Source organism: Apteryx rowi, unplaced genomic scaffold (genome assembly GCF_003343035.1).
Source record: "Apteryx rowi isolate R43461 unplaced genomic scaffold, aptRow1 scaffold_223, whole genome shotgun sequence".
In the NCBI taxonomy this organism is placed as follows: Eukaryota; Metazoa; Chordata; class Aves; order Apterygiformes; family Apterygidae; genus Apteryx; species Apteryx rowi.
The window spans coordinates 640,033-651,052 of record NW_020448564.1 but is presented as its reverse complement, the minus strand read 5'-3'; the positions used below and the strand labels follow the sequence as shown (position 1 = coordinate 651,052).

Below are 11,020 nucleotides of genomic sequence, written 5' to 3'. Positions count from 1 at the left end.
AGTGTTTGATGGGGAAGCATAACATTTACTTAAAAAAAAAAAAAGAAAGAGTGTTTTGGAGGTCTGTCCTATGATTGTTGAATCATGGACTGCTAGCTGACAGATGCAAATGCACCAGAGTCAATTACAGCAGGACCTACGGACAGAAAGTGAGGATAGTTCAGGAAGGGAGCATCATAGATAGAGGAAGATGGAGGAGAAAAACAGCTTGAAAGACATCACGAAACTGGGATCAGTTAAAAATGACACTGTGGTTACTGAAAATGTCAGTGGCAGGAAGAATAAGGATGATGGTGGGAAGAATGTGGGGAAGATGCTATATGGCAAGGAGTGGGGAGCTATATGGGACGCTTCTTGGCTCTAGGGCCAGAGCTGCACACAGAAGGGCGTATTTGGTTGCTCACATACAGGTGCGCATGTGTGCACACATGTACATGCATTCTCACCTCCTGGCTCTCACCAGCAGCAGTCTCCTCCTTCCCCTTGTACCGATCAGCTGCAGAGAGACCTGTGGGGAGAGGCACAACGGAGATCCACAGTGGCAATGGGCTACGAGCATCAGGAAGAAGAGCTGCAGAGGAAGTCGCGTCTATTACAAAGCTACCCAGATTGGGTTTCTAGGCACATAGCAAGCAGGTGGATCAGGGCCACCCCACATGAGGGATGCTGGGCCACCCCGAAGAAGGTGACGGCAGCCCTTCCCAGGACTTTGCTTCCAGCTATTCCAGCTGCTGCTGGAATAAAGCAGCAAAGCTGGGTGGGCCGAGTTGTTTCTTCTTTACTACCCAAACCTGACTATTCTTGAACCTGATGACTCACTCCCTGTCCCAGCACTTGTTCTGCAACTGTTGGCAGTGAAGTCAAAACCAGGTTTGTGAGCATAGCTTTCCATGTCACCTTCTCAATGAAAACCTGCCAGCAGCTTCCTTGTGGTTGCCCTGGGRTTGGCTGATCGCCTGCTGGGAGCTCAGGGTGGGGCTGTGTGGGCAAAGTCCTTAGACAGATTCCTCTTCATACCCCAGTATATTCTCTTAGGAAGCACTGATAAATTTCATGCAGGCAGCAATGAAGGAAGACTCATCTACTCAGGGGCTAAAACAGCATTTGGCCTGCTGTGCTTGTTCATGCTGTTTTCTTTTTGCATGGGGAAGAAAGGGGTGACCAGGATTCACGTGGATTTTGTCATGCACAGACAATCCTTCTCAAAACACCAGGTTCTCTCTCCCTCACTTGGAAAAAAAACAAACAAAACTACAAAGGCTTTCCTCCTAACATGCACTGAACTTGCTCCCAGATTGCTAGAGGAAAGTCGACTTTTTTTTTTTTCCCCCCTGAAAGAGAGCAAAATGTTCTTTCTTTTATGATTGCTGTTCTGGATTCCAGGACTTAGCTAAAGAAAGCATGTTCCCTCTCAAGAGCCCTCAGCAGCTCAGTTCTAGTCTGCTTCCACAGCTTGGACCACACTTGATTTCTGCTGCTGGATTGCTTATTGTTGGTTAGGCCCTTACAGAGCCTAAAACAGGCCTGGCAGCTATTCTAACTTACGGTCCTGCTTCCACAGGCTACAGCTAGTACGTAAAAAGCAAGGCAGATATATGTTTCAGCTACTCTTCCAGGACACTCCAGATCGAGGCTGTGCTCAAGAAGACAAGGAGGCTGCATTTATCAAGACAGTGCTGCAGCTCCACAAGTCCTTTGTTTTTGCAACGATATTCAATGCAGAGAGATCCTGCAGGCTTTTGCAAGAGTTTCCTTATGTTAGCAATACTGCCTTGCATGGGTGAATTCCTGATTACTTACACCAAGTGCCACTTACATGGAAGATTTTGAAACAAGATGGAGCCTGCCTGGAACAACACCCTCCGTTTGGCTGCAGGGTACAGCATCTGTAGCTGGCGCCTGTGCTTGTCTGTCTCTCTCTCTTTGTTCTTGCGAGTCTGTCTCCTTGGTTGCAAAAAGGAAGCTGTTGGTCATACTGTGCTGTCAGTAACTCCAGCGAAAATCCGGGATAACCCCACTGGCTGCAGTGAAATTAATTAGGCTTTGCAGAAGTATAACTTCAGCTCTGTAGCTGAATTAACATCTTTAAAAGTGGTTTGGAAAATGGTGAGACACCAATAAAGACTGCTCCAACTTTTCCTTCCAGAAGACTTTTGATTTATTAAAATGCTGTAGTCATAAATACAGAACAAAGGAATTGAATATATTACAGTGTCCTCATCATGAAAGGGCAATGGCAGACGCTTTGATAAACCAGGAGATAGGTCATTTTTTCAGTGCAGTGTCTGTCGGAATTTCTGCTTACTGTACTTCAAACAAGTGGTAGAATAATTTACCAAGTCCTAGGATACGTACAATGGTGAATTGCCTTGCATTGTGCTGGTGCAGTGGACTAGATGACCTAGTGGCCTTTTCCATCTCTGATATCTATGATTACCACAGTTATACCTCAGGACACTAAACAGAGCCGTTTTCTTCCTTTTAGTGGCAGCAAAATGTCACTAATGGCCATGCTAAATCAGAGCAACCGATCCTTCTRCAGATGTGTTATGCACTTAGCAAGATGGCTATAAATGATCCCACTTTGTTTAGATTTGCTATTTTCCGTTTCTGCAGTGCAAGTGCTCAGCACAAGCGGACTGCCAGCCAAAGGAAAGAATTTCTGGTAGGACATTAAGGATAACTAAGGAAATGGTTGCGTGACCTATAAAGAGAGGATCATAAATATTGCAACAATAAAACCAATAGTTCTTTCAAAGTTTAAATAGCTTTTCTTTTCAAACACTTGAAATAAATGCCCTTTTCCCAAGGTTGTCTAGCATCTCCACTTTGAGATTTCACACTGAGTTTCACCAAATATATTGTAATTTCTCAGGGAGCTGGCTTTTCCTTTTAATTATCTTTCTTTCTGGAAGTGTCCCCTCCAGAGAAGTAAGTTAGATTACAGCTGCCTGAAAGTTCCTTATTGCTTCCTCTTATATTGAAGTTTCAGAAAAGCCAAAGCATAATAATAAAATAGCCCCTGCATTTCTTTAGCAGAACACTCACCAAACATTGCAAGAAGGGCCAAGTATAGTTTTGCCCTTCGTAACCAAGCAGCAGCACTTAAGCTTCTCTTGTGTCCCAGGTGAACTTCAGACACAAATGCTTGTTAAGGGGCATAAACACTCAAGTATAAAATTCATATACTTCACAATCTTAACTGCGCAAAACCCCAGACCTGGACTGCTGCAGCTCTGCAGATACAGACAACGAACATTCCTATCCCACACACCCCGCTGGCATGCAACACACAGCCTTTGCTATTTCTGCTTGGTGTAGGATCTGGCTCTGGAGCAAGCAGCCTGCTCTCTTGTGGGCTCAAGTTTTCCCCCCATACCACATCTTGCTTTTAGTCTGTAGCCGGTTGAGGGGAAGCATAGACGAGTATTTTCCACCAGCCATATCACAAGGATACAGATCTCACTGAAGGGTTCCTATTCCTTTGTCACCCCACTTTCTAGTGTTCATTTAATTATTTTAAGTCTTAGCCCTTGGCTTGGGAGTACTGTGCTGGTTAGGTCACCTTCTAAGGTCTGCCAAAGCACAGAGGTTAGGGAGCCTTGGTATGTGCTTCATCCTGGCTGTTGGTGTGACTGCAGAAAGCAGTATCCATTTTGTAAGAGCCCCTCCAGTTTGGTAAGTCCATTAGCTGAAGAAACACCAGTGTTCATTCAGTCCACAGTGGGCATGTGCCAAATCTACCGCCAAGCCCATGCAAATTGCTGATCAGTCCACAACTCGGGGGCACAATGTGCTTTTCTTCCTTGCACATTGGGATGAAGTTCACTATTCAGTATAAGCTTTTTTGCTTTAAATAAATAGAAAAAGGCAAAAGACCCCTGAATACAGTCAATACTCACAGAAGGAAAGTATCTTTGACCTGACCTCCCTGATTGTTCGCTATGCTACTGTATGTATACGTATTAAAAAGGAAATCAGCTTTCATTTTTATGTTCTACATTTCTGTCCTCGTTATTCAAATCTGTTTTAGTTTGCTTCTGTGCTTCACCGGCTTTTCTGTACAAATACTGCTGGCTGTGTTTTCCTGGTTATGTGTAATTTCACACATTCACTGTCTATAAAATTATGGTTCTCAGCACTCCCCATCATCTAGAAGTTGCTGCTTTCTACCTGAGACAGACAGAAGGGCTGTTTTAGAAAACCAAAGCAAAATCCCACAAGTCAAATGAAAAGGCAGAAACTGATATTGCAGGCAGACTGGCTGRAAAGGGAGAGGAGCAGGATTAGAAACATCTCCAAAACGTGAGATGTTGGGAAATTATGTTCTGAGTTTAGGATACACTAGTTACTCTGCCCTAAGTTCTTGTGTCAGACACTTCTCACTCTCCCTTACTTCCCTGTCTTGCCAAAAAGCATGGCCTGCATAAGGAGCTAGAATGGAATAGCTCAGGTGCTGTATATTATGCTGTGTTTTTTGTACCCTAGCTTCCACAAGCACACATGCCCAAACTTGCAACAAACATCAGAAATAAGTGTTGTGCAAAGAGTTAGGTAAACATCTGCCAGCCTTGCTGCAGGCATAAAGGTCTTATGGCTTCATCTACATCTGTAGGTCTCTTTTCCAGGTGCTTCTTCCAGTCACTGCTTGCGCTTTTCCTAAGCCATTCTTGTTATTGAAGTTTCTCAAATTTGCATTCCTTCAGCAGCTACAGACATTGGACATAAGGTCTAGGGACACAAAGAGGTCATTCGTTCCTGGACTGTTCCCTTATTTTGCAAGAGTGTATACCAAAGTGTCAAGAAACAAGAGGCAAGTGTAATATTAAAGTAGCAACAAAGAAGGGGGAAAGACAAATTTATCTTATTTTCTTGGAGAATATCCGTAAAACAAGTGCAGAAGAAGAAAAGAGATATGAGGATGGCAGTGCTAATATTCTATAGAAAGTGGCTCAAGATCTATTGGGCCCTGACAAGCCCTGTGAAATGTGCTTGAATTAAACCGACTTCTCTTAAATAGCGTGGATGCAGTTGGTACATGGATTTTAAACAGAGAAAGAAAGGAGAAGATTTTGTTTACCATGAATACTTTTTCATGTACCTTAATGCCCAAAAGTAAAACAGAGGTTGAATTTATTCTGAAACATGGTCAGGAATTAAAAAAAAAGGCCTTTGTATGTACAAACAAAGGGAGCATGAGAAACAAGAGCTGAGGAGTTACTTAAATGTCAAGGATTACATTGTACCAGGTAAAACTGAAATGCAGCAGAGGGATTGAATCTCATAAATGAAATGTCATTACTGATGGGTACAAATTATGTAGGAAAGATGGAAAGGGAAAGGGAGGTGGCACTTAGGTGCATTTATAGCTGTAGCAAGATCTAGTTCAGCCACAGAGAGAGCAGTTGTGAAAAATGAAAAAACAAAGAGAAACTGAAGTGGACATCTGCTACAGCCTACTCCAGAAATGAGAAAGCAGGAATGAATTAGAGTCTCTCTCGAGGTACTCAAAGCCACAGGACACTGTACTTGTGGAGAATTTAGCTGCCCACACATCTGGTAACAAGCAGAGCCAAACATCGGTTGAAGATGTTCGTGCGTTACATTGAAACCTGCTTTAATCCAGGCAGTACAGGTTCTTGACAGAAAATCACAACAATCCAGGAACTGCAGCTGACAAATTAGAAGTGACACTAATGAACAAACTATCTGAATTTAACATAGTAAAGAGTTTATTTATTTGACTTAGAAAAGGCCTCTGGCGTGATTCACTGGACACATACACGTTAAATATACAAATTCATACCAAAAGAAACCCAGAAGGCATGCATTCAGCCAAAAAGCTCATTCAGAACCTCTCCCTGTTTCACACCAGAAAGAAAGAGCCTCAAGCCCCAGCTTTGTTACCCTCTGTCCAAAACCAGGACTGCAAACATAGGCCCCATGGTATGCCACAAAGAGCAGCAAACTTAGGCTGAGGAGCCAAAGGGTAGATAAGATCCAGAGAAGAGGGATCCAGGGTCAGAAAACTCCAAAGAGAGCTAATCTTCTTCTTTAAAATAGTAACAGAACAAGAAATATATTTCCCATCCTTCCTGCTTCTGGAGCAAGGACCAAATGACAGCTTATTTGAAGACTGCTGTAGGTACTGCTGTGCCTTTGGCCTCCGTTAGCAGACTTTCAACAGAATCCATAACCATTGCTCCTTGCCCCTCTGCCCCCCAGCACCGTCAACCACATTTTATCTGGCAGAGCAATAGAGACTCATTTTACAGGTCACAGCTTCAGGTTTCCAGCGCTCCTCAAGAACCACAGCGAGCAAAACTAGTCAAAATAAACCCAATCACCTCACTCAGCCCAGAGCTGTTGCCATAAGAGCAGCCAACTGGTCCAAGTTCAGCTGATCTTATCGGCGGTGAAGAACAGGTTTCACCAGAGTCTGAAACATCCATTCTGGATCCGCGAAGCTGTGTGTGTCCCCAAAGAGTCCCGCTGAGTTTAAGGAATAGATACATATCATGCAAAAAAGCAGGTTTGTTTTTTAAAAATTAAGTAATTTAACAACATGTAACAAGCCTAAGGAATTCCACTAGACCCTGGAGTCATGGCATGAGACTCAACTCCCGTGACTTCCAAAAAAAAGGAGGAGGGATTTAAAAATAACAAATGAACACTACCCTTTAGGAACTGGCGTAGCAACAAAATAGAAGACAAACAGGTATGAGACTTGCACTGAAAAGGAGAACCTGTTATCTGGCAAGGGTAAAGAAAAGTGCTTTCACATCTGTCATAACACAGAGAAAGTAAAATGCATTAATAAGCAAGCACAGAATGAAATGAAGAGCAAGTGAAATCAGCCTCTCAGGCTTTCTGTTAAGTCATTCCATCCAAGATGAAGCAACAAAGACATAAATACACAGAGATAAAGGACTTCCTGGAAAACTTGACCATATACATCAACAGGGTACTAATTAGTTAATTAACCTATTGCACAATTAAAAAATAAATATTTAAAAAGTCTGGGAGAACAGGGAAGCATCAGATGACAATATTCTTATTAGAACAAAAAGTGGAAAAACATTGGCCTGATAAATTTATCTCTGATCTTTGCTAACAGAGTGAAATAAGTACAAGGAGAAAAAAAAATCTCCCAAACATCTGGAGAATAATAGAAGTACAGCAAAAATAAGCTATTTCAGACAATTTTGCAAACATTCGGCAAGTAGTTTTAGGCACATGAGCAGTCCTCCAGGAGCCAACAGGATAACTCATGTATTAAGTTACTTCTATGTCCAGATGTGTGTCCAGTGTGCTTTCCAAAACCTCTTCTCTCCCATTACCAGGAGCAATTTTATGAAACACTGCTTGTAGTAAGAGCTGACAGACCTAGCTGTAAAACTACAGCCTGTTCCCAGAAGGCTATACAGAATACCTATATAGAGTAGCAAGCATTTAGTTGACTCTGAATACCTATCAAATGAGGATGAGCATGTTTAACAAAGGGCACATTACCTTTGGCTTTTTAGGGTCTCAGGAAGTTCTACTGGGTGATCTCAGAGTGAAGCAAACATGCTTGCCATTCGAGTAAAATACACTCCCAGGAAAGGCAGTTACTTAATCAATAAATCACATTTTATCATCAACTACAGGCAGCTGCTTCAGTGTAGCAACAACTGCTGTAACCTAGCACCTGGAAGAGTCTTTGGAACAGCTTATTCTGTGTTGGCGGTGGAGCAGTCATCTTTGCTGTGGATTCCATGTACAAGGAAATGATGGCTCTTAAAACAAAAGAAAACTAAACCTGTGTTTTTCTGATCTCCATACAATTTTCTGACAAGTAGGTATGTTAGTTTTCAAGTGACTACTTACCATTAGGATTTATTTTTCATATATATCACACGAGGGATTGTTTATGACAGCAGAGTATGTAATTTAGATGGCAAGAAAGCAGAGTGGAATATCAATCCACATACTGAAGAAACAAAAACAACCTGTTTCCCCACTCTATTAGTGGGTAGAACTGGAAAAGGGCCAATGAACAAGAGGATAAACAGAGGTGACAAACAGGTCCCATATAACGAAAGACTAAATATACCATGAACCTGTAACTTGGAAAAAGTGAGGACTGAGGACATATGTGATATAGGTCTATAAAATCACAAGTGACAAGGAGACAAGGAATTGGGGTGGTCATTTGGTACATCTGACAGTGGAAGAATTAGGGTCACTCAATGAAACCATCAAGCAGGCAATTAAAACAGCTGAAAGACAGTTCTTTTTCATACCACACAATGAACTCAGGGTTCATTGCTACAGAACATTGTGGAGGCCAAAAGTACAGAAGGATTTTTAAAAAGGGACTAAGCGTATTCATTAAGGCTAGGTCCAGAAGGAACTGCCAGTTCAGAGAGTCCAAAGACTGCTGGAACAGTGTCAGGGAAAGACCTCTGTATACAAGCTTTATTTTTATGCTTCTGTGCTCACCTGTTACTGGCTGTCCTCAGAGAGAGGATACCAGATTAGATGGCCTTTGGTCTGATTGCATGTGGCTATTCTTATGGATCAAAGCCCTTGATTTTGGCATGTTTTAGAATTTGGAAAGGTTAACTTCAAAAACAAAAGAAAAAAAAAAGGAATACTTGAAAAGCTTGTCTGTTTCCTCTGCTGCTTCTTTTCAGCCTTGAAGATGTGCCCCTTTAATCATTCAGTTTCCATGAATGGCAAAGTGTCACTGAATTAGCAACAAAGAGTGTTTTATAACAGCCATCGAAGGCCGCATTACTGCTCCCAGATCTGCCTCGGCCCGCTTACAAAGCATTTTTCCTACACGTGAGGCCCAGTCTCAACAGCAGGTTAAACAACCCCCTCCATTCCAGTTCTTCTCTTTAATAGATTATTGCAAAATCACTTTGTTCAACTGCTATTTTTATGACATGAAACAAACAGTTAGGATACTAATCTCTTGGCCTCTTCGAGCCAAGCCCTTCTCCCCTAACCACTCATTTCTGCGTGGATAAATGACAACAGGAATCTACAGGAAAACTCCTTGAGGGCACAGAATTGCTATGCTGTCTGTGAACATCACCATTTCACCCAGAATTTGCCACTTCAAATGGACTTAGCCTTCCAGCCAGTCAGACCAGGACATTTCTGCAATGCAGTAGAGTAAACAATGCAACACAGTGATTCTGAGTCTGTGGCTAGACAGACTGAAGTAGCAGCACAAGTAAGTCAGAAAATCTGCACTTATCTGGACACAGAGCAAGCTCTGAGACCCAGTCATCACAGTTGTATTTATATATAAAATATGTATGCGCACACACATATGGATTAATACATTCATCGCTAGCCCTCACTTAAGGGACCGACCATCCAAAATCTATGCTTCACCCAGTAAATGTGCTTTAACTGGGGGTGCCAGGTGCATCCAGGACCATGCAGTGGCTTGACAGACCACTGTGTGAGGACATTGCTGTAAGTTCAAAATCAGTCAACAGTTGAATGTTCCAGCTTGTTCAGTCTTCAGTTCTCCAAACAATCCTTCTCAGTCAAGATAATACACAGGTAGGTTGTTTGTTTTTATCGCTCATAGTGGAGTTTGGACCCGGGTTACCTGGAATAAAAAGAGGTTAAAATAAGGTTAATGTTAAATAAATTAGATATGGATAAAGTTTTGACTCACACTCAGTCCTCTCTCATCAGTTATTATACACCTTGTGTTAGACCTACATTACTCTGCATTCTTTGGGGGTTTTATTTCCTACTTTTGTGGAAAGAAGAGACACTAAAATAAGAGCAAAGTCATAGTATGCAGTGGAGAAAACCATTGGAGAAGTGTTTTCCAGGCTCTGGCCTATACCCAGCCCAGCTTGAACAGTGGTATTCTCAGGTCCCAGTTGGCACTGAAAACTAGTCTGGCCAAGACTTGGGTGGGAGGTCTGCCAAAGAGTAAGGGCTGAAAAGAAAGACTATTGGGTCATCTCATCCATCTGATCCCCACACACATTCTCCACAGAGCTTTTTATCAAGTCCAGTTTTAAACATCTGAAGTGGCAGTATTTCTACCATTTTTGTTGCAGAAAAGTCCTGAGGCCTCAGGGTCTCTCAGTTAAGTAACATAGTACACTGCCACAATTTTTTATCTTCATAGTTTTTTTCATTGTTCCCTCCATAGATTGCTTCTGCTTCCCAATATTTGTACTTTTCAATGCCTGTGCTGCTGTCTGATCTCCCTCATTACAATCAGACATTGCTCTAGAGGCCCCAGCATATTTTTTTTTAAGCACTGTACTAAAGCGTGTTTGCGTAAACTTTTGCAAGTAAGTGAGTTCTGCTGTGCTCTGAGCTCAACAAGGCTTATACAGCATATAGCCCACAGTAGTATGTACTAAGAGGGGTTGCTGCATGGCTTGCAGTCACTCCAAAGAAGGACAGACCCCACTCATGTATGGAAGGTATGTATACATCCCCCAAGCAGTTAGAGCCAGTGGTCAGTAGAGAGTGAGAATTTGGAGGGAGAGATGCCAGAGGTCATGGTGACATGCTAATGAAAAGCCTTGACCTTGCAGAGAAGTTGAGATGAGTTCAGCCCAGGCACCACCTCTGAACCATGACTGAAGCATTTTTCTTGTTACTCTTGTTTATAGGCATTTGGTCAAAGTTTTCCTCATGTGTAGATGATGGGGAAGATAAGACCTCTCTCCTCTTCCCCTGCTCCTCTGCACTTTCTTCAACACTGCAACTTCTTGACATCCATGTGGGAGGCTGCATTGCAACCTACCCTCACTTTTGTGGCTGTTCTGTATGATAGTGCCGCCTCCCCACACCTCTCTGTGGCATTTTATTCTGCTGCCTGTTCCCCCCTTGATCCATTCTGCATATTACTACCAAGCTTGTCATTACTCCTATCTTCTCACTGCCCCCATTGCCCTCCCTGTCTGTATCACATTCAAGACCCTCGCGTTTACTTTTCAGAAGCTTCCATACTCCTCCTCTGCTTAATCTCAGTTCCCAACTCCTT

General features: G+C 42.5%; 1 protein-coding gene across 2 annotated transcripts in view; it reads right to left on the bottom strand.

Annotated features, from left to right (window-relative positions):
• Positions 1-2,874: 2,874 nt before the first annotated feature.
• FAM83F (family with sequence similarity 83 member F) overlaps positions 2,875-11,020 on the bottom strand; it is a 29,952-nt gene continuing 21,806 nt past the window's right edge. For both annotated transcript variants that reach the window (XM_026065000.1, XM_026065001.1), the window contains one exon: positions 2,875-9,613. In XM_026065000.1, coding sequence (XP_025920785.1) covers positions 9,549-9,613 — 65 coding nt within the window. In that variant the 3' untranslated portion in view covers positions 2,875-9,548. The remainder of the gene's footprint in view (positions 9,614-11,020) is intronic.